This window comes from Calonectris borealis, chromosome 2, assembly GCF_964195595.1.
Source record: "Calonectris borealis chromosome 2, bCalBor7.hap1.2, whole genome shotgun sequence".
NCBI lineage: Eukaryota > Metazoa > Chordata > Aves > Procellariiformes > Procellariidae > Calonectris > Calonectris borealis.
In genome coordinates this window covers 155415428-155439941 of record NC_134313.1, presented here as the reverse complement: position 1 = coordinate 155439941, position 24514 = coordinate 155415428, and the positions used below count along the sequence as shown (strand labels likewise).

Genomic DNA, 24514 nt, shown 5'->3' with positions numbered 1-24514 from the left:
TTTAGTCTAATTCTTCTACAGAAATCACACAAATGTATTTGTGAGACTGTGTGAGACTTTGCAGCTCCTTCTTCCAGTTGTTCTATGGCTTAAGAAAACTTCAAGTTTCCAGCCTCTGTTAAGAAGCTTTGTTTGAAACCCACAGAAGCCGTTAGAAATCTTTCCATTATTTCAGCAGGAGCTAGACTGGGCTTTTATATTTAAAACACGGTATCTGGCTATCTAGGCTTTGTTCCTTGCTGTTTGCAAAATTTCTGGGAGACTGTTGGCACTCAGTCTCTCTCTTCTGTCTCTACATATGTAAAATGAGAATGACAACTTTACCTCAGAGGAATGTTGCAAAGCTTCACTTATAAACAGATTGGCATACTTGGATGAAGTTGCTCAACTAACGAGAAGTTTTCTGATTGATGAGCGTCTCTTGGGAGGTCATAAAAACAAAAACAAAACTGTATAATTGAGTTTTTGGAAATAATTTTTTTTGGCTTACAAGAGCCTACTCTTATGCAAGATGACTGCTTGTGCCATCTTTTTTCTCTCTCTTATCACCAAGAATATCTTTCCAAATCTAACCATGTCAAATTAGTGGCTAAATATCAAACTAAGCTAAGGCATAACCCTCACACCTGAAATGTCCATATGAAAGGATATAAAGCTTGAGCTATAGTGAGTAATAAGAAAATTACTTTTTAAAAAAAAATTTTTTTTCCAGTCTGTTAAGCCCTTAGCTGGCTCAATGTAGATACAACCAGTAAAAATTAGACTGCATTTTATTTTGTGAAGAACACTGGAAAGTTGGCAAGAGGTAAGATTTTGCAGTGAAATAGGGAAGTGAACAAGTTGTAAATGACTCTAATATCTTCCAGATGGCATATTTTACTTGGGAACTGAGTTTAGAGTAATTAGAGGCATGTGAATTTCCTATAAATACTAAACTTCACTAGTTTGACACTAGAAAGCTCCTTCGTCTCTGAAGTCTTTAAACTGCTAAGTGTTTCTTTTCCCCCCACTTAAAGTGGAAGTCATGGATTTGTAAATTTGTCTTATTTGACAGACAGAAACCTTTTTCCATGAAAAGATAGCATTTTTCTATGCCAGAAAGTTATGAACTGAAGTTCCTCACTGAAGAGGTTTAAAATTGAATGTTTCTTCCCAGAAGAGGTTTTCACTTTTATACACTGGGATCATTATATTATAATTTATTACAGTATGTGGCAAGCAGTGAAATCAGTGGAGTTTGCCCTAACTTCAAGATCAAATCTTTTCATTGGTAAAATGCTTTTTGCAGACAGATATGCTGAAGACCTTAGCAGATGAATTTTGCTTTTACTTCCCCTAGGACATTGGTATACTAAAATGGCAAAACCTGGTCCACAACCTCTGATTCTTCTTCATTTTCTGCATGACATTGTTACATTCATTCCCGGAGTGAATCCTGGTGTTCACATTTCTGTTGAAGAATTTTCCAGGTTTTATTTGGTGTAAATAGAATAGAACTAAGTAAATACAAGGTAAAATATTCTGTCACCACTTGCACCCTCTTTAGCCGTGTATCAGTGTAAACTGGCTTAGATCCACTGACATAAGGGGGCTAATCTCATTTGCAGCAGTTGAAGATCTGTCTACTGTTCTCAGCGGAGCTGTATAGATAAAAGTGCAGATATAATCTTGCTTATTTAGTTCAGATCTTCAGTTCTGCCAGTCCCAGGTATTCAAAAGGCATGAGCCAAACAACCAGAAGCATGTGATAAGATGGAGGATAATCAGATTTTAAAATAGTAGTGATTATTTTTATTACTTCTGGGTTTTGAACTTTTATTGGTTAAGGTATGTTGTATTTCAGATTCCTCTGTTCAGCAGAGAATTAAAAGCTTAATTTTAAAATGAAAGGGCAAATCCCAAAGCATTAGATGATTCCAGAAACCAGTGTAATAACAAAACTGTTGCTAACATTAGTCGCAATCAAACTGTTACAGTGGGTAACTGTAGATCTTCATCAATGTCTCTGTTACATCTTTTCTCTTTTTCACTACAACATTGTCTTGTACTAAAATAGACCCTCACTAGTTCATTCTTAATGGAGACCCACTGTCAGTTAATGGCATTAGTAAATTACTGAACAGTAGCCAAATCCCAATGGCCTTATTCCCAGAAATCTCTTAGGTTGACAGGACCTTTGTATGAGTAACTTCAGTGAATTTTGGCCCTGGGTGAAGACCATAAAAACACCAGCTCACAAAAGACCAATGGAAACAAAGGCCCCCCAAACTGACAGGGATTTCAGTAAATTACAAATCGTTAATCGATTGTAAATTGCATATTTAAATATCCAGCACTTTAGAGAACTGTGGGATTCAGATGATATGTTGTCTCCCTTAGGGGGCTTCATCCGCACCATGAATCCAGCACAAGGAAAACAGTTTAAAAGCCTCCTGCCATGGGCACTCACTTCCGCCTCCCCCTTTCTCACTGAGTTTGCACTGTCTGGCTGGTGCTAATTCTCTCTCAACTCGGAGAAATGATCTGTGGGGCTTTTTAATAGATTTAAGAAAGAGAGAGACACAGAGAGAGAGAAAGAACGAGAGAACAAGAGAAAGAAAGAAAGAAAGAAAGAAAGAAAGAAAGAAGGAAAGAAAGAAAGAAAGAAAGAAAGAAAGAAAGAAAGAAAGAAAGAAAGAAAAAGAAAGAATTAAAAAAAAGGTCATTTCACTCATCCTGTCAAAGACACGTCCACACCAACTGTTGACTTGGCAGGATGGAGAAAGACTTCTCCGTTGAGAAGACTGCGGTGTGTGATGGGAGCGAGCAGCCAGGCAGGAATGCACCACACAGGACCCCTGGCACCAAGCACACTGGGAAGGGACTAAAAAAGCAAAAAAACCCCGCAGCTCCCGCCAGTTCCCATGCCTCCTGGTGCTCAGGAGTACCCGTGTCCTGCTTAGGCCTGGTGGCTGGCTGCAGACACGGCAGTCACCCAGGGTCCTCCGAGGGCCACGTGCTGCTTTCACCTCCATCAAGGTGTGTTTTGAGGCCCATGCGTGAGGAGTTGTATCCCCTCCGTGTGGATACCTGCATTGAGCTGCCAGGGAAGGCTGACGTGTCTCCACCGGAGGGGGCTGCCCCTCCAACACCCATTAGACAGGTCACCTTGCCAGGGTGGGGCAGAGAGCCGTCAGGCTGCACGTGGCGCGGATGGAGAGCAACCTGACAGACCCTGAGGTTACAGGCAGAAAAACAGCCCATTTGGGGCTGTGCTTAATTTTTTATTTTTAACAGCGTGTACTTCTTTTTCTTGTTGCTAATAAACTGGGATTAAGGTTGGTGTCCCTCAAGTGCCTGCATTTCTTAAGCTTTTTGCTCTGGGATACAGATTGCCTTGTGCCACAAGCACTGCAGTAAATCCCACACTGCTAACCCTCAGTCACTAATGGGGCACAAATCCATGGTGCAGAACAATTAGAAACTCTTTATTTAGATTTCCTCTTGCAATGCCGTCTGTTCAGCTAAAATGGAGCCTTGCGAGGAATAAAAAAAAGAAAATCTGTATAAAATAAAGGCAAAAGAAAGGTACATGCTAAGAAGCAAATTCTCAGAACTAAAGAAAGTCTGACCAGGGTAGATAATTCCTGTCAGGGAGAGATTTAGCAGCTTGGTGGAAGTGGAATCAGAGTGGTAAAAGAAACAGAGAGGTGGAAAATCTTTTCATTCTAACAGGTGAATAACCTAAATACTCATAACCACTTATAAATGCATATCAACGTAGGCTGCAGAAAAATATGGCGTATTCAGATGTAAATTATAGTTGTGTATGCTTCACTGATTGTTTCATAAGGTAAAATGGCAGATATTTAGGTTTCAGCTGAGTTCTGCATATGTCTTGGGAAGGAATTTTTTTAGGCAAAAGACGTAAGATCTCTCTGCCCTAATAATAGGAAAAATGTGTAGAAGCAGAGCGTAGCTTGGCAGAGTGGCTGCCTTCAGCAGCAGGCAGGGCTTTCCAGCTTCACTTCACTTTCTGCAGTACAAGGTGCTATGGTGCATTTCAGGGGTCGCCAGCATGTTCAGAACTGAAACCAGACATAAGCACTGTTATCACCTACTAGAAACTGGAAATAGAAAATTCACCAAAATCTGTATTCTGCAGCTGTTTATGTTTTTCATTGCCCAGTGCTCATTTTATAGGTATTGCTTGGCCTTTTCCTCGAACGCATAACTAACTTACACTTTTCAAAAAAACAGCAAGTTTTTTGCAATTCCTTCAAGAATTTGTAGAGGAATTCTAGATTCCCTCACCTTTCCAATGGGAATCTGTCCCACATGTTGTTTTACTGAACCATAAAATTAGGACTGTCTAGTAATGGCATGTTCAGGAACGGGCTGGGAGGAACAGGGGGAGTGTGCGAGTTCTGCAGTGCGTTTCAGCAGGCTCCCACCCGAGAGCCACGTGCTGTCCTTGCATACCACAGAGGGTAAAAACAGAAAGCAAACAAAAATGGGATATCCAGAAGGACCCAGACAAGAAAAAAAGGAATGCTTTTTGCATTGTGGCATAGTGGCTCCATGAACATATCTGCTGATTAATCCCTCTTCTGGGCAGGCATCTCCTATTTTCGCACATGAACTTGTGCTCTAGTCTTTCACCTGAAACTACACTCAATGGTTAGCACCATGTTTATATTTACATCTCTGTGCCATAAACCCTAAAGGACTATAACATTACAAGAAATATTTGCCACGCCATTGGCAGCAGTAACTGCGCGAAGAATTGCCAAGTGGGAAATCCAAATTTGCAAACTCAGTATTCTGGGCTGCACGCCAAGACTGTCTGGGCGCTGCGGAGGTGACACATTCAGGCTCCTCACAGGGATGCCAATGTGCCAACTGCATCCCTGGCACAGCATCTTCTCCTGACAAACTTATGGAGAAGAACTGCTACCAAGTCCAGAGGGAGATGCAAGCTGCTTTCTGAGCTTCCTTGGCAGCAACTCCATTTTCAAGTTGTGACTGTACTTTCTCCTATTTACAAGAACAATTGTTTATGATACACTATGGTTTCTGGTAGGATTTTGAAAAGTGCAAAAATGACAGCAGGACGTTGGTTTCCAAGTGTAAATTAGTAAAATCCAGAGTCATTTCATTTCCCTGAGAAAAAAAAAATACTCACTTACAGCAGCCCAGATATCAGATGTTGCCGCCAGTGTGGGAGAATCCAAATCCATTTGTTAGCTGCCAAGTGAAAGACATGATCCTTAGAATACGAAGGTTATAGGGCTGATGTCTAAAGTTTCCTCCTTTCAAATTGTACTTTGTACCTATTGTCCTACAGCTAAACTTCTTTTCTGTCTGTCAGTAATTTTTCAAAGCAAAATAAAAAAACTGAAAAATCTTCCAGTCTTCCACAGGGCTGCATGACCTATAACTTGCAAAATCCATTAGAAGACAGCCTTTTACTCACCAAATTGTGTCATTTACAATTGCATAACAGCCAGAAAAAGCACCATAAATTACAATTCTGTCACTATAAGGGACAATGGAAAGGTGTGGGCAGGCTATTGCTATAAAGGAGGTAACCTAGGAGAGTGATAGAATCTAATTTGAATATTTTTTGCCAAATTTACTTCATATAATAGCAAAATTGGTACTTACAGGTTAATTATTTTTTTGGTTGTATATGAAAGACTTAATAAGATTATAGAAGATTGTTTATTCAAGGTGTAGCAGAATAAAAATACTGAATTCAAACCTTTTGGGTTTTTTTTATTCTTTATACATGAAGTAAAAAAGCATGTAAAAATTTGCTTAATATTTTTAGTTAAAATTTTTCATATCGTTTAATAATTCAGAAATAGGGTTCTTGATATCCATTTGAAAAATTATGTACTGTTGAGGCTTGAGTAATGAATGGTGCCCGGGAAACTGGTGAAATAATGTCATCATGGAGAGAAGAGCAAAGACTGTCACTTAGATGCTGAGTTTTACGTGGTTACTCTTTCTCTTCAACAAGCAGTTAATTATTCGGAGAAAGGTTGTCTTGTTAAAAATTCTTAACATTCATTTTTTCCCTAAAGTATAAAAACTGGCAGCTTGCATTCCTGAGTACTTCCAATAGGTTTTGCAGGGACTCTAGAGCTGGTATTCTTAAGGATATTTCTAAAGGGGAAAAAAAAAAAAAACCAAAGAAAAACAATTCTGAGGTCTTTTTACAACTCTCCTCCCAGCTTTCAAATCCTGTTATACATATATCATAAAGAAATTATAGAAAGAACAGAAGTTTAATTTTTAAAAAATGCAGACTACCTAAAGTATCTATAAAATGATCTCAGAAATGAACATTCCTGCTTTGTATTTCCACCAGTCTGAAATGGGACAGTGAAGCTAACTAGCTGAGCAATTGCTACTAGAAAATTCAAATACATAAGAGGAAATGCAGTTAACACAATATTTCACATATGTTAATGCTTACAGTTCCATCAGTGTCAGCTTTATTTTCTACTTGATATACACCAAAGCTGGCACACAAATTTAACTGATGAGGTAATGTCATTTTCAATTTAAGGAGCCCTAAGCCGTCCACTTTAACTAGTGATATCATCTTTGCAGTTGTCTCACGGGGCTTCATGTAAACATAAGTAATGTGCCCTGGACGATTTGGAGCAGAGTTGTTAAAAATGACATTGGTCATCATGAAGACATTTTTTTTCCTTTGATCTCTTTAAAAATGTCAGACACGCTTTATTGTCCTGTCATTTTTAGCTCTTCCTTGTGTATTAATATGCTGGGAACACTTCCGTGAACATAACAGTAGAATAAAGGTCTACACAAATTAATGGCAACATTTTAATGTCAGTCGTAGTAGGATAATGAAAAGTAAATGAGATTGTCTGGCTAACAGCAACTTGTTAAGTGAAACGGCAGCAGGGCTGAGGCACAAAGGCGCAGGGGCAGAGACAAGCCTCTCGCCGCAGTCCGAAGAGGCCCAGAGCACGACCCCGGCTCCGAATGCCGCCATCTTTTAGGAAGAGATTAAACTGATTCTACAAATGGTGTCTGCTCCTCCTTCCCGTCTGGGGCCGAGTGAAATCGTCGGCTAGTAAAACTTAAAACCAGACCTGTCTCTGCATCTGCAGCCTCTGCCTCTCCGTGACTTTTGTGCTCATGTGCATTCTCTCGGCTGGCTCAGCGCGCCAGGCCAGGCCCAGGCCGAGCCCCTCAGACCAGGCCCCGCGTGCTGGCGCCTCCCGTGACGGGGCTGAGGAGCCCTCCATGACACTTGCTCCAGGGCAAACTTCTACCACCGGTCATGGTTGCCACCTTTTCCTACCAAGTCCTTAGGAATCGAGCAAGTAACCAGGGGAGGATCAGTAACCACATGCTGTACAAGTACGACTATCACAATGTGCGCTTCTTGATTCAAATACCTAAGCAAAGATGATTCATAATGAAAGGAGTTTTGTCTGAGAAAAACCAAGCGCTGTGTCTGACATGTGGATTTTGTGATTTGCTCCAAACTATTTGTCCAGCTAACAAGGAAAATAACAGATTTTTCTACCACTGATCTGAAACATGGTGGAGTTTTGAACAAAATCTCATGTTTAGGGATTTATTTATTATTCTGTGGACATATGTTTGGAGGACAGCATATGGAAATCAAAGTATTGTTCATAAAGAGCTCCAGCCAAAAAGATGTTTTTGAATTCATAACAGAACTTCACAGTTTGAAAAGAATGCTATGCATTATGTATTGATAACAACACTACACAGACAAAGGAACACAATTTAATAATACAGAATTGTGCTCAAGAGATTTCCTTTTTTTTTGTTAATTGGTTACTTTAGCTGACATTGTCTGCAAGCATAATGGACACCATTCTTCCTAATAGTTCCATGTTGCCAGATGATGTCTACAGACATAATGTAGTCCATTTTAATTATTTCATTTTGCTTACATCTTTCAGCATAATGCATTTTCCAAGCAAGCTAGCATTTTTCTTGATTATCTATGTTGTGTTATGGTTTCTAAATTAATTAGGTCTCCTTCTTTCCTGGAAGTTAAAAGTTTCTTCCTTCCATTTATCTACCAGGTATGATTATGTTGAAGTGATTGATGGAGATAATGCTGAAGGACGCTTATGGGGAAAGTACTGTGGAAAAATTGCTCCCCCTCCTTTAGTGTCTTCGGGACCATATCTTTTTATTAAATTTGTTTCCGACTATGAGACACATGGAGCAGGATTTTCTATCCGTTACGAAGTTTTCAAAAGAGGTGAGAAACAATTCATTGTTATATAGCCCATAACCTGTGATTTTTGCTTTCATCAAAAAGTTCACCATAATTCTTTGGGATGTGGGGAATACATGAAAATGCTTGAAAGAGAAAATTGTATTACCCTTGTCATTCCAAGGTGGGGCATGTATTCAATGGTTGTAAATCATTATGAATCCAACAGGTCAGCTGCATCTGAGGATCAACTCCTCTGGGTGTAATGTGATAGTCTTCATCAGCTGTTTGTTTCGACCTTCTTAAAACCATTAGATTTCTTCCTTTTTTTTTTTCTTTTTTTTTTGGGGGGGGGTGATTATAATTGCTGTATGATTTACAATGTTACTGCCTTAACAGCACTGTAACCTTCTGAGTCCCTGATTTATTTTGGTTAGTGTTTTGCTCTGCATTCTCAAGAGATGGCTGTGGGCTTGGAAAGGACCAGAGTACACATGGGCAGCAGATGATGTTGCTGTTGCTTTCACAAATCGTGTTTGGGAGGTAAAGGAGAGGAGAAGCTCACACTGTTCACAGGCATGTCCTGCTGGATGCTTGTGCCAGGAGTTCAGTGCCAGTGAGCACAGATAGCTGTATGGGGCACAGAGAAAGCCCAGAGAAACAAACAGTCCAGGATTAACCAGACCTATAGACAGTCCCTCTTTGATAACTCTCTTTCTGAGATAATAGCTAGAAGGGGAGTAAGATCTTTTTTTTTTTGGCATACACCTTCCCTATAGCTGGATGGATATGAATAATTCATATATTCCATGCCTGGAGAATAGAGGACCAAAACTCATAATACACAGAAAGACAATAGGCTTAACTTTATAGAAAAAAATATTGACTTCAGCATCAATGTTTAGGGTCATATTCACAAAAGCAGCTCAAAACTCCAAATTTCCAATACCACCACTCCAGACAGTGCCCCATTTTCAGAACCAGTTCAAGTCCCTTTTACGCACCTAAACCAGAGCCAGATTTTCAGCTGTGTTCAGCACACATGCTTGGTGGCAGCTGTACTGTTAATGAGAAGAAGCACAGTAGTGAAGTCTCTTTTCTATTGCATGCTATCACTGCTCTGCACAGTGCTAATTGGGGCCACAGACCTCTTGTTCACCATCTTCCCTGTCTGTAAATCCACTCTTGGCTCCCAGAAATTCTTTCGGTGACCTTCAGGGTCACATTTTTTGAAAGAACTCAGCATCCAAATGACACCAAGCTTTCCTGAAAAAAAATCTCTATTTATTTTGGTGTCTTATGAGGCTAAACTCTTGAAACTGAGTCCTGAAGTTTCTCAGTGCTTATATGTACAGTACCATCTTTCGTAAAGAACAAGGCTGAAACACAAGAACAAGGGAAAGAATGACCCGTGAAACAATCTATTTTAGCAACTGAGCGTTTTCAAGAAAAAAGCTTTTATTTATTTCCTAATAGTTTAGTGCCAACTCAGAGCTCTGACAGGAATGTTGTGTTTATTTCCTTGTGTGGTCATTTACATCTCTCAGTGATACACATTAACCATGTTAAGATGGCATTATGAATGTGATTTTACACACACAGAAGTCAGGAAACTCAAAATTATGGCTCCCAGAGCAACTTTAACTCTAGTTCATTCCACATAAACTGTATATTAAGGCAGGAAAGTTATCACCAGGTACACTGTTAGAAATGCTGTGTGTACACAAAGGATGCAAGTTATAGTTGCTGTGGGAACACAGCCCTTTTTAACTTTTGAGTTAATGCATATATGCTATTCTGAATTTACATTTTAATTTCTGTATCAAATAAAGCTGACCAGTTTACCCTGTTAGGCAGGTGAAGCTCAGTTGCTCACACCTGACTAATATGCTTCATTTTAGCATATTCACAACATAGCTTATCGTTTCCCAGGTATGAGAAGTATTAAAATGATCCTAAACCCCAGGTCCTGTGGTGCTGAGCTGAAGGCTGAGCTGTATTCCAGCACACAGTATATTTTTGCGCATTATTCCTGTGAGAGCATCCTTAGTTTTTGAAAAGAAAAACTGCATTACGTTACCTGTGTCCTAAGCTGAATTCTAAACTTGAGGCTTAAAATGCCACCCGCATGGAAATCGTAAGGAGAGACCAGCGCACATAATAACTGTGATAAATGTAGTATGGTCTTTGAGAGTAAGAGCTGCTTTTACTTCTCATCCAGCTCCTTAGCCAGAAAGACACTGAAGAAGTTGAATTCCAGACTAAAACATGAAACCCATATTGCCCAACATTTAGCCCATCTGAGGTGTTCATCATTTTGGCTCCGTCAGCCAGCCTATCTTAGGATGGATGAGTAACCTATTCACTAGAAGAGGATCTACATGGTTCACATTCAACGTTCCTAACTTTAGTCAACTAAATTTATGGTGTAAACTGAAAGAAAAGACAGTATCAACCAGGAAGGCAAATTATTTTCTGGCTCAGTGACACCTACAGAAAGCCAGTGAAATTATCTCCAGTGTAATCTCTTTTTCTTTGCTCTCTCTTTTACCTCCTCCCTCTCTTTCCTTCAGCTCATCTCTCTCCCTTTATTTCATACACAAGCACACATGTAGTTTCTCCACCTCAGAAGTATCTGTTCTGTCCGGTCTCTGCTAGAACCTTTTCTGCCAGTTCCGTGAACATCGCCCCATGGAGTTCCTCGTAGCCTCAGTGTTGATTTAATTCCTGGAGTTCCTTCACAGTGTCAATAAAGGGTCAAAATCTGTGGAGGGCATTTTAGTGAGGCAGCTCTTCTGAAAACAGTTTTTGTTTCTTGCACCAGATTGACTTGAACATGTTTAAAATAAAGCAAGCTGCTATTGAGATACCGTGTGTGAGTGTGAGGAGCCTGATGATTGTGCACTCACAGAGCCAGGATATGGCTGTATTTAATAAAGCAATAATGATTCTGGCTTACATTTTATATTGCATCTTTTATTGGATTCCAGGAGGAGTACAGAGCACTTTATGCTATGAGTGGCATAGCAAAGCTATTTTATCCTGGAACAGCAGCTACTGGTGGGAGTGAGGAACAACAACCAGAATATAACCCTCCCATACATGACAAGGAGACAAGGGAATGACAGGGAGAGAAGAGAAATATCCGACTAATGTGTAAGGGGGCGATTTATTATAGGCAAAATGTAATTTCCCAAATTGGAATGGGTCAGGTTACGTGAGCATTAATATCTACATCTTCCAAAATATGCCATGAAGTGTTCTGAATATTGATGTGATAGCTCAAGCATTTCCTATCAGTGTCTGTTGAAGGACAAAAATACCTGAACCGATTAAATTCATTCAGACCTGTCTCTTGCATGCTGAATTTAGCTGGGAGGTGGCCAAATCTGTGGGGGGTAATATGGTTGGCACATTCACAAGGAAAACATTTTCTATGGTGAAATAAGAGTATTCATATATGCAACAAGCCAGACTGTTTTCCTTTAATGATCTGTGTTAAGCATTGGAAATCCTCTAAGGCTCCTAACTACAGTCTCTAAGGATGCTGGGCATCCTCATCCAAATCGAAACCTCACACACACTCATCCTCCAGCACAACCTGTTGCAATCAAACTCTGTCGCCTGTGTCCTGCCTATACTCCACGTCCGAAGACCTTCAACTGAGTCATCCTACCCAAACTCCCCAGGTCAGCTGCTATCCACCGATGCGCCAAATCCTGTAAATCGTTTTCCATTAAATTGAGAGTGTCAAAAGTCAGAGAGAGAGGGGTACCGATGCTGACCCTGTGGGAGGATGTGTCGGCAGTGCCTGCGGCTGGCTCTGAGCCCACCTGCAGATGTGGGATCCACGGAGAGGATTCCTGAGGGACCTACATAAAAGAGAAATGCGATCTGTCAACAAGAGAGGGACTCCAGTTTTAGCCTCCTGTATTCACAAAGACAAATCCAGTGGTCTGGCCTTTTGTACCCTTACATCTTTACTACCGCTTTCCTGCTCCACCAAGAGCAGTGTTTGGAGCATCCCATTATGCCATGGTGGGGACATTGGGGAAAGCTGATGTGTCAACATTGACATTAGGTGACTTCTAGCAACACTGCCTGTAATCACACAGTTTATCATGCCTGCACTAACAGCAACATTTTACTGGTGCACCTGTGTCAACACCACTCAGAATGAGTCACTCACCCTTGGTACATGTACGAATTACCTTTCACATTTAGTTTGTCAAGGAGGCATAGGTCACATCTGGCAGAGTTACTGAGTCAGTGCTCCAGGAATCTGAAACCACTACTCCCTCTGCTGAATTCACTCACCCACTTTTGTAAAAAATTCTATTTCACCAATAAAAGCCTGTCAGCCGTAAGATTTAAAGATTTGAGCTTGAAGGGGCTGTAATTATTTCTCTAGGGCTCTGTCGAGATTTCTGCAGCTTACACTTTCATTGTTCCCACATGACTTTGTATTTGTCATAATTTTTTCTAGAGCTGGTACAAGTTTTCATATTGTTCCATACAAATTGAAAATTGGAGATCAGACAGTATATGCGAATTGTGCTTTAAAACCTGACTATCAATAATAGAAACAAGCTGGCTGAATGATTAATACAGTCATTAAAATGAGGTGTTTCATTGAAAAGCCACCTTTGCTGCTGGAGAGACAATACGACCTAATTTGTTTTCCAGCTAACTACTTTGCTTAGTAGCATAGTGTTAACCCAGGTGATTTTTCTCTTTCTCTTACAGGACCTGAATGTTCCAGAAACTTTACTTCGTCAAGTGGAGTGATAAAGTCCCCTGGATTCCCTGAAAAATATCCCAATAGCCTTGAATGTACTTATATTATCTTTGCACCAAAGATGTCAGAGATTATACTGGAATTTGAAAGCTTTGAGCTAGAACCTGATTCAAACACTCCAGGGGGAGCCTTCTGTCGCTATGACCGATTGGAAATCTGGGATGGATTCCCTGATGGTAAGAGAAAAATGGACTGTGATATGCATAACCATTACTCCAAAGTGGGCTGCAGAAGGCATATTCTCATTTTTTTGAATGTCGTATTAGAGACGTCCTTGCTTGATTTATGTGAAACGAGTTGAATTAAAGAGAAATGGGGAAAATGCTCTGTAAATTTATTCAGTAAAGCATATCACAGTGTGAATGATTTTTTTTAATGAAATATGTTTAATTTTGAACTGTTGGCTTGGGGGAAACCTCTGTTTTTAGAGGGAATATGTGATGGACCTCCTACGCTAAAAATAAATTAAATATGAAGCCTTATAATGGGTCCCCAAACTTTCACAGCTAACACATGAATATTGTCCAGAAATTTCCAACAACTTGCACAAACTGGACTTCAGGTACTAACCCTCCGGCTTGAGGAGGAACCGCGTTACAGATCAGCTGTCAAAGCAGAGAATTTCTTTGCCAGAGAAAACGTGGTGTCCATACAGTTGAAATCATAGTGACTAAATGATTACCCAGGTCAGTAAACAGTCATTGAGTTATTCATTCAGGTGGCTTCGGTGATCGGGCACTGCAGGGTTCCTCGCCTATAGTTCTCTCTCTTCCAGCGGTATAAGCAAATCCAAAGGTTTTATCTTAACTTGTTAATTTATAATCTCTGATTAGCTGGGCACATGTGTGAGGGTAGGTGTGTTGGGTACCCTTCTGGAACTTACTTCTCTGCCATCTCAGTAATTTTCCACTTAGTTGTTGACCACACTTGACCTTCTGCAAATTCACTAAGTGCATAGCTAGATATTAGCTAAGCCTATAGAGCCAGTGAGACCCCATTTCACCCTCCACCCAGTCTCATATCCCTGTTTTACACTGAGACTGATGAACAAAATAGCTGCATGATTTCTCTATTTTTTTCATATATGGCAATGGGTCCGCAAGATCCAAGTCCCCTCTAGGTAGGGCAGCCATGTACCAGTTCTCCAAGGACCCCAGCTTGATAGGCTGCGGCTCCAGCCTAAAAGGGACTGTTGAAGCTGAACGCCTAACCTTTAGGGTGCCCAAATGCCTATATGAATTGTGCAAACAGCTATGTAAAACTGATTGTGATGCCCTTTTCACTGTTCTATGTATGGCATAAGCTGATAAAGAGAAGCATCTTGAAGCTGTCCTTTTTCTTCTTACTTTTGTAACTTGTAGCAAAATTCAACAACTGAGGATTTATGTTGTTTGTGTTGGGCACTAATTACAGCTGTTTCAGTTTTCCACTGGTGTGATAACCCATATTAATAGATATTTTCTTTGCTTTTATGAACAGCAGTGGCAGTTTCTACAAACTGCTAATCCTACATTAATATTTCATTTAAATGAAAACATATAACTTAAAGAACATATTTTAATAAGACATTTAAACTTGCCTGTTTTCCTAGATAAATCCCCAATATGATTTTAATTAAAGCTTTTATTGATGCTGCAGTAAATAGGTATGTGCTTTTTAACATATATTTGTTTTTCCTTTTTGTTTTATGCTTAATGGGTTTATCATGGCTCTTTTCAATCCACTCCAATAAATAGTGAAGAAAGAGCCATAACAGTAGCTGAAAGACTATTTAGTATTTAATGCGTCAGTTAGGAAAACAGTATTCTAACACTACAATAATGATGTCTGGAACATTTAATAATAGGTTTATTTGTATATAGGCCAAATCTTTCCAAGCTGAACTCCTGTAGAACTTGCATTTAAACTGACATGTGGAAAGATGATCCAATCAATCAATTTATGTGTAATATTACCAAAAAGAAATGCATTATTGTTAGTGTCAGAGGGCTTCAAAGCGTTAATTTCCTGGTTCAAGAAAGTCACTGAGCCATACTGAAGAGCAATTAACAACAGGCATTATCAGCCTTCCAATTCCCTCACAAACTGTCTAAACCCAAAATGATCCTGACATCCAATAAGGGTGTTTACATGTTTGTAAATATTCAACTGAATTTGTAGACTAGAAAGAAATGTTTCCTTAGATATAAACTATTGGAGCTTGCGGCGGTTGTAGGGAAATGTTTGCTGCATCATTTCACTGTTGGACGATCCTTAGCCAGCAGTCAATCTCTCTTAATTTAACACAACAAAGGCAGAGAGGATATGATTGCTTCTCTATAAATGCATCACAGGATGAATCCCTGAGAGGGGGAAGAACTATTTCAACTGAAGAGCAAAGCTGACACAGGAAGCTACTGGTATGACCTGGTCATAAACTGAAGATAGAAATTAAAAGTTTCTAGATATCAAAAAGATAATCCTGGAATCTATTTCCAGGTAATCTTGGGAAAAAAAAAGGAGAAAGGAAGGTAAAATAAATCTAATTCGCATCTACATAGATGTAGTAAATTTCTGAAAAATATTAGATAGTATGGTTGCCTTTGATGAAGGGAGGCTCACCCAGAGTGAGTCCTTCAGCCATTTGTCCATTTCCCTTTAGTCCATGAAAAAACATTCTGAAGCTACTTCTACACTATTAACTAAAACGGGACCAAGGCATAGTTGTGTGTACTTCTTAATCGCTGGCATATTCCCTTGCACAATTTTAGCCCATGTCAGTTTGCACTTCTCCAAGCAATTCCTAAGCACAATTTGGAGACAGCGAAAGCCGGGGTCATTCCCAACAGGACATGGCCATCCTGCTTCAGAGGGAAGAGCCCTATGGGAGCAAGCTGTGTCACACTGTTAGTCTGGTCCCAGGAACAGTCCCTGGCCACTGGCTGCAGGTCCGGCAGGTGGGCCCTAGCCTGCTTTATTTAGTGATATAGACATAGCCATAAAAAAGGAAGCTATTTTGCTTTGTTGTACTGCATTGCTGCTCACATGCCCAGTTGTGTTAGAGGTTAAAGCCTCCATTGCACTACACTGATATAAACATGAAGTAGAAGGATTTTTTAAATGTTTGGAAAAAATTATGTCGTTCAGTTCAAACTCCCTGCTCCACAGCAACACAGCTGTAGTTTGCCAGGATGATGGCAGTTTTTAATAGGACACAGAGAACAGTTTGATGGAAAATAGTTGTGGCTGCAACCAGGGCAGAATTAGATGGACAGCACCCTGAACGTGCTGCTCTCACCCAACTGGAAACCAGGCGCTAGTGTTTGAGCCAGGCACTGTCAGTCCCCCCATTCTCAGCAGAGAAGAGCATCCCACTCTGACATCTACTTTAGGGCAGTTAATGGAGCTCTGGAGGAGCTTATCTCATGGACTGTACTGGGAGCTATGGATCACTAACTCAGACGTAAACTTTAGATACCTTAGTTAGAGCAGATGAAACCCACCATAAGTGGAAAACGTTTTCACTGTAGAGTTTGATCAGCTACAGTCACTGGAGATCAGCAGGAAATGAATTTGCTGTTGCTGCAGTTGTGATTTTTTTCCTTCCTCCCCCCAAAAAAAAACAAAAAAAAAGATAAATGTTCTCTTAAACAAATTTTCACAATGATGTTTGAAAGGATATGTCAAAATCAGTATGCTTCCATTTACATTTTGCTTCTACGTAATTGCCATTTTTCTCATGGAAAACAATTTTCTCTTAGACAATTTGCCAGCAACTATAACAGTCATTCACAAAGACATTAATCCTGAAATGCTCTGTCACAATCATGGAGTCCTCAGCCTACCTGGTTGTCCTTTTAGTGGATTGAATCTGGCAAGTGCTGAGTACTTGCGTCTTGATTCTGCAAAACATGTGCTTATCTTTGAAGCATGTGAACAGTTAGATTGAATTCAAAAGGAATTCACTGAGGACACTTATGGGTCTGAAGTTAAACAATGGTGTAAGTGTTTTGCTGGTTTAGGAGAGGAATGGTAGGCATTCAGGAAAGCCTCAAACCTGGCATTTTGTTTCTGCATAACTGCATGCCAAGGGCACCCTTTGGTCTCTTCTTTAAAACAAAGCAATAAGTGAAACAAACTCTGTTGGAGAATGTTTGATAACTACAGGTGCATGTTGCAAATATTGTGCAGAAAAGGAACCATGGTTTGAAGGAGATAACAGGTGGAGTTGGAGCAGGAGAGTCAGTAGATCACAGAATAGAAATATGTGATTTTGCATGAATAAACTAGACAGCAAAAATGTCTTTGCCTAAGGCACAAATATACCTCAGCCAGCCTCAACTGAGAACAGTCCATTGATGACTTTGAAGAAAAATAGCCCACTCAAAACCAGGACTAGCTTAAGTGATGAATTGCACATATTCATCATGCAACCCTCTTTGAAGCTCTATAGACTGTCTACTAGGGGCTCAAAAGTAATTTAAAGAAGTTTACATATGGTTTGAGAACCACAGGCTAAGCATTACTGCTTCGGTCAATACCACAAGAGCTTCCACTAAATTACAGAGCAAAACAGAACGCTTTACTTCAGTCATTAACATCAGTGCAAATGAAGGTTGCTATTAATCTAGGTGTGTTTCTCCTCTGTTGCAGTTGCTTACTACACTCTTGTGAGAAGCTGTTAAGATATAAGAGTACACACAAGCTCAGTGTAGGTGACTACTGGACTGTGAAGATGGGATTCATTTTTCAGTTATTTTCTTTTTAGCATCCTAAATTGCGTGCAAATGTTTTGTCAATAACAACCATATTGCTGTGAAAATACTGCCCACAGCACACTAGCACACTTTTAAAGACCAGCTTTAAAATTCAGTAAAATGGCTAGTTAACATAACATTTCTTTAAATATTTTAGAAGTCTGATATACCATTTTTCCTTGCTTGTGTTTTGTTGGGGTTTTTTTAACTGATTTTGAAAAGCTAAGATTTCAACTGGATGGGCAAATGTGTATTTCAGTAAGTCTCAAAATTTCGTGATACTGATACTCTGTCCAGAAGGACAAACAGTAGAAAAGAAAAGAAGAATTAGTAAGGGTAAGGCTTCTGTTTAGTCTTAAACCACCATATTCTATATGTTCCACACTCAGATCCGGTAAACCTTCAAACATACGTATTAAGAATAATCAAGGATTTATTCAAGTTCTAGAATTAGACCCTGCATGTTGAGAAAAGCTTGCAAAACAGGTGTCTTAGTTGCCCCTCCATCTTTTAACCTGAAAGTTACTCAGTTTTCCACTGTATCATACGATGCTGGTGGAAAGAGGAGCTAAGGTCCCAGAAATAGCTACAGCATGAGCAGTCAGATGAAATAGCTGGCTCACCGAAATGCCTCTGTTCTGCGGGTAATGTAGAAGTGTCCTTGAGTGAGGACATTTCCAAGTGACTCATATTTGGAGTAGGGGATGCTGACAGAGTGACATGATGGTCTACAGGTAGAGGCTGCAAAGAACTTTCTGGGCCTAAGGACTTTTCAGCACCTGCCACCCTAAAATTCCCATTTGGAACTATATATGGTCTATTATGAAAGCCCATCTCGGTTCGTAAGGAAGGGTCAGGAAGATGGTTAAAAAAAAGCAGTGTCATAGTCTACCTAAGCAGACAGCAGTATCATCCCCTTGATGACTGCTCAGACAGCGTTCCCCACACAGCATATATTTGATGTGGTGACACCTGAAACATTTGATATAATTTATTGTCATTTAAAAGTTTTCTAGACTTGAAAGGAAAAAAGAAGAACTTTGTGTTAGCTATTTATGTAAGAAGAATAAGAATCTCTATTTATCCAGTTCTGCTCAGATCAATACTGTATTAGCTCAGTAGGCTATGGTTTACATGTTGTGCAAAAAAATTCAATATAATCCTTTTCCTTAATTAAGCTACTCAATTCACAACCAACTTGTGTCATATTCCACAAGTTTTTACTCTTACATCTACACAGCTAGCAAAGGAAATAGTACTGTGATAGCAAGGCCAATCTGTAGAAGACTGAAATGCAGAATCACTAAATATGTCTTAAAAATTATATACCAGTGAGTCATGGGGAATCTTAAAGCCTGTCTGCTTTAAACAAAGTTCTCTTCTGTTTGTCATTTCAAAGATGCTTCGCTACAGGAAATGGGAGGAGGGAGGCTCAGAGTGCCGTAACATGGTGGCCTTATCCTCCTTATTTTCTTGCAGTTCAGAGCAAGATCAGCAGCTATAATGTTGAAAGGCCATCATGGGAAAGAGCAGGATCAGAGCTGTTTGCAAATAGAAAATGCAAAGGAAAAAAAAAACCTGCAGCAACTGGAGTGCGGGCATTATTTTGTGTTTTTAAAAAGTCACTAATGGTAACAGTCTAAAACAACTTGCTCACTCCAAATAATAAAACTGTAAAGCTTTAATGATTTCTAGGATGAGGAAGAATTCAACTCATATCCTCTATAGGGTGTTTCATTCTATCAATACTGCATTGAACAACCCTGGTGGAAAAGGGCTGAACTGGCAGGTATTTTAAATGCCATGGGATTGCCAAGGCAACTGAAGACGAACTATGGCCAGAATATGGATAGAAAAGCACATGCTGGCAGCAAGAGCTATAACACCTGAGCTCTCTCTTTCTGGCAACTCTAGGGCCTTGCAGAAATGTGTAGCTTACTAATAAAGTTATTCCAAGCTGGAACTGTTTTATTTGTTGGAAAATGCCAGTAAATTACTACAAAATTATGTTAGCTGAGGATTTTCTTTGAACTGTGAATAATTAGGATATGTAAACATTTTCTATTTTAAACTGAAAGTGAAATGGACTTCCTAGAGAAATGACAAGGTGTTAGTTTAAGCCTGGAAAGCCAGTGTGTAAGCATTAGAATGACGTCTTATGATTATTTTCACGATTGACTCCATGGATGGGTTTTAGCATTATCTTTTCTTATTGTTTGTAAGCACAGATGTACCACTATTCAATAGTCTAGGGACCTATCTGTAGGGAATGCTTAAGTGCTAGAAGGCCACATATGTTGGTTGTGAACTGAGTAGCTTAATTAAGGAAAAAGATTATCTCACTGCACAGGAAATCCAAAAAAATATCAGGAATTGGTTTATACACTATTAACACTGAGAGAGATCGTGTATGGGTTTATGTGTGTGTATTTTGTGACATGGAGATACACTTAAGAAATCCTTGCTCTTTTGAAAGGATTAAATTTTCCTCTTGAATTCTTTTACAGTATTCTTTAATATTGAGCATATGGGCAAAAGATCCATGAAGGTGTGCTGAAAGCCTAAATAGGAGGGGATAAAGAGTTATTGGTCACAGCCTAAATATGAGTGCAAAAATGTTTTTCTAAGTTCACTAGAAAATTAACAGATTATCTGCAGTATTGAGCATAAAACCTGGAAGGTGCTGTTTGAACTCTTATTCCCAGAGCATCTTGTAGACTGGGTGGGCAAATCAGGCCATTCAGATGTCCTTGTCATAAATGGGTGCTTCAATCACACTTTGGAAAATACTTTTGGTATTTTGTACATGTAATTTTGTGCATCGTTGCCCTCTCTGCACACTTCAAAGGACACTTTCTGAAATCCTGGTTCTTTACATTTTCAGAGTGCTATCTGGAACATTTTAGAAGTAAGATTACTAGGGTAGGTAAGCAATCTGTTGTTCACCGCTAAGTTATTGATGAGAATGTGATTTTGAACTGTTGTAGAGGGTCACTATTTCCTGCTGAGGGACTCTCTTTAGGAGACTGTTGTAGTGGCATCTATTGTTGTAGCAGAACTGGTCGTTTACTATTATATCCTGTCTCTTTGCAGTTGGCCCGCACATAGGGCGTTATTGTGGGCAGAACAACCCAGGACGTGTTCGGTCTTCAACAGGCATTCTTTCAATGGTATTTTACACCGACAGTGCAATAGCAAAAGAGGGATTCTCAGCAAACTACAGCGTGTCGCAGAGCAGTGTATCAGAAGGTCAGTATTTATCTATCCTGCAGAGCTTCTTGGAAAATATTTTCTGTTATGTCTTCTTGCACACCAGGTGTTGCCTGAAACTTTAAAGAAACCTTAAATAAATAAGATGGTGGGGAAGGGTTGGTTCTGTTTTGCTTTTTTCTTTTTTTTTTTTTTTTTAAGTAACAGCTGCCCTTTGAAAAACAGTGCAAGAAGCAGAATTCTCTTTACAGTTTTATTCTGCAGTATTGCCAGGAAGTTGGGATAATTATTGTGAAAAACTGTGCTGACCAAGGAAACGCAGGAATGCAGAGCAATTGAACACTTGCATTAAAACAATGAAACATGAACAATGAATGCACTATCCAAAGCCTTCTTTTATTACATGGAATAAGCTTTGATGATCGATTTCTTGAATAAAAAGAACCCATTTAATATATGTGCTCTTGTTAAACCATTTCATAAGCTATCTAAGCTTTGTTCTCTGTCTCGTATTTTTTTCCCAGTTGCCTCATTTTCCTCCTTACCCTTTGGACAGAGAATGAAACAAAGTGAGGGAGATGCAGGAAAATAACGGGCTGTGTTATACCATGTCCTTGCAGATTTCCTTGCTTTGCTCGATGATAAAACACACACTTTAAATCAAATTCTCTCTTCTTTCTGTGACTTACTGAATTTTGAGCAGATTCACCCAGATTTGATTGTTTAGTCAAAAAAGGAACAAAAGAAAAATGAGTAAACTGAAATTATCCCTGTTACTCCCCATCTCTCCTCTGCCCCTCGCCTCTTTGATAGCTTTCTTGTACATAGCCGGGAAGAGGGAATGGGATATACCCCAGCCTCTGTGGATGGGAAGCATCTTCCTCCATCTCTCTCAGATTGTACCTCCAGCTAGTTCGGCTTCTCCTTATGTAGGTGCTGCTCCTACCCCTTCATTAGCTAGCACAGCCAGCTTGGGTCCCCATGTCCACCTCCCCACAGTCATCCTCCTGTTGTCACTACAGAGAGGGTCACCTCCAGAGGACAACTCAGCCTATTTATCTCAGACACATGAGATGTCCCCAGGAGGTACTTGTCCCTCTCGGTAGACTACCGGGAAAGCCCTCATGTCTAGATCAAACTAGACATCTACCTTTTAGATATTTTAATATGACTCCCACCTGCCATGTCTTGAGTTCTTTGTAGTGGCTTATGACTTCTGATTCCAAGCAGAAGTTAATTTACTTTGAGTCTTACCCTAAAGCAGTTCAGTTTCAGTACTTCACCCAAGGCCCCTACTACGTTGAAGCAGCACGGAAATGGGGGAAAGGGTGGTACGCCACGGGAAATGCAGTTTGGCAACAAGCTTGATAATTCAGTTATGGGGCACCCTAACTACAACTCCTATAATGTACCCTGATAGCATTTCTGAATATAAGTTTTTGGATCCCAGATACAAGTTTTTAAACATTCTTTTTTTCAGAATATTTTAGTTTTCATTGAAAAATCAGAACTTTGCTTATTAAAAGCTCATTTTTCCAACTCATAGATATTGAAACCTTCAGCTCAGCACCTAACCCTTCATTAGAATTATGTCAGCTGCAGAGAAGGTGTGATAAAAAGGAGTGCATACCCAAATGTCAGGGCCTCCTCTTCACACACTGGTATTTTACCTTAAACTGTTAATGAAGGAATGAATTATATTAATATACTGTGACATAGGGACATATTATTTTCTCCTGCCCTTGCAATGGGTTTGGTAAACCTCTGACAGAGGGGTGCATGAGCAGCTGGGTGTGAAGATCCATCTAAAGCCACCTGCCTCTCTTGCTTCAGTGGAGGTTGGAGCCTTTATTTTTGAAGAGTGAGAGAAGAATTTAGTCTCCATGCCCTATCAGCCTTTGAACTCACTATAGTGACTGGGTTGTCAATTGATTCTAAATTATCTTGGTAATTTTTGTGTCAACAAAAAGAGATTGGATGGAGAAGATCAACTCATTAAAATACAGCACATTATAGAAGAGGTGGTAATTCCCTTAGGTCAATACTCTTCTGGCCTGGATTCAAATTTTGTTGATCTGGTTTTTTTCAGTGTCCAGGATCAAAAGAGAATGGCTACAATTTTAATAATATTTTTAAAACATTTTATACTTTTTTACTGGAGTAAATAGTTTCAACATAAAATTATTTTACACAGTCATTTGGTTTGTCTTTCCTGGCTTTGTGCATAATTATGAGTTGAACATACGTTGTTATATATTATGAATCCACAGAAGTGCCTGTGCTACCCTAGAAAAGAGAATTCTATTGTCCTATATTGAAATGGCTACAATGCTGGGCTAAAAATATTTGTATAGCATTATTATTGCAGGAATTGCCATGGCAACTCAAATGACAGTATTAAGAATGACACCATAAGCCCAATACTGCCTCACTTAAAGTTGCTAAAGAATTCAAAGTCACATAAAAATAAATTCTTTAGATATTCATATTCAAAGCAGGAAAACATTCTCATTATTCAAAGTCTAAATCAAAAAGCTGACCATAATAATGATGGTAATTTATTTTTCTTCAGATTTCCAGTGCATGGAACCACTAGGTATGGAGTCAGGAGAAATTCACTCTGATCAAATCACTGTCTCCTCCCAGTACAGTGCTATCTGGTCTTCAGAAAGGTCCCGGCTAAATTACCCTGAGAATGGATGGACCCCAGGGGAAGATTCTATCAGAGAATGGATACAGGTAAAAAAGATAATGTTTTAAAGATATTACTAATAATACTCCGTGGAGTTTATTGAATGTGGAGAATGCAAAAGAAAAAAAAAAAAAAACCACAGTAAAGTACTTCTACATAATCTAAGAATCATTGCAACTGAATAGCTCACATTCCCTATTAGATACACAAAAAAAAAGACTGACTCCCAAAGGTATAAAAAAAGAAAAGGTCAGGAAGATTAATTCTTCTGCTTCCCACGTCTATTGTTTTTTCAGTCTTCTGGGCACAAATAACAGATTTTGGTTTAGTGGAAAAGTCAATATTAGTTTAACATGCACTTAAAGTGGAATGTCCCAGTAAACTGAGCATGTGCTATGTCTCTAGCTGATTACAGTTAAGCATTAATACGGCATGGTGTTTTCCTGCACTCAGATTTCACCTCAGAAGACCTGTGTCCCTTCTAGAATATGTTACATACAAAATGAGTTTAGTGATCTCTGTCTAGTGGCTATTCTTCCATGTCCTTAAACACAACGTTCATTAGCAAGATTGGACGCCTTGGCTTTGCTCTGTTAATACAGGAGAAATCCTGCAAACATTTGACCCCACGAAGGGACTCCTTGAGTTCAGTTAGTCTACTTAGACTTGTTGTTTGCTATTTCTCATCAGGTCCATAGCTTAATGGCCCATGATTCCTGAACAGGTTAGAATTATTCATATGAATTACTGTATACAAATAAGATATACTAGCAGGCAAGTATTAATATCACTAGGTGAAAAAAATACTGATTTGTCTCAATTGTAGGTTGACTTACACTTCTTAGTTATGATCTAGATTC

At 39.4% G+C, this 24514-nt stretch overlaps 1 protein-coding gene across 3 annotated transcripts in view; it reads left to right on the top strand.

The window, feature by feature from the left end:
- NRP1 (neuropilin 1) overlaps positions 1-24514 on the top strand; it is a 114752-nt gene that overhangs the window by 39480 nt on the left and 50758 nt on the right. For all 3 annotated transcript variants that reach the window (XM_075144050.1, XM_075144048.1, XM_075144051.1), the window contains exons 4-7: positions 8082-8263; positions 12965-13192; positions 20846-21001; positions 23535-23701. In XM_075144050.1, the coding sequence (XP_075000151.1) occupies positions 8082-8263; positions 12965-13192; positions 20846-21001; positions 23535-23701 (733 nt within the window). The remainder of the gene's footprint in view (positions 1-8081; positions 8264-12964; positions 13193-20845; positions 21002-23534; positions 23702-24514) is intronic.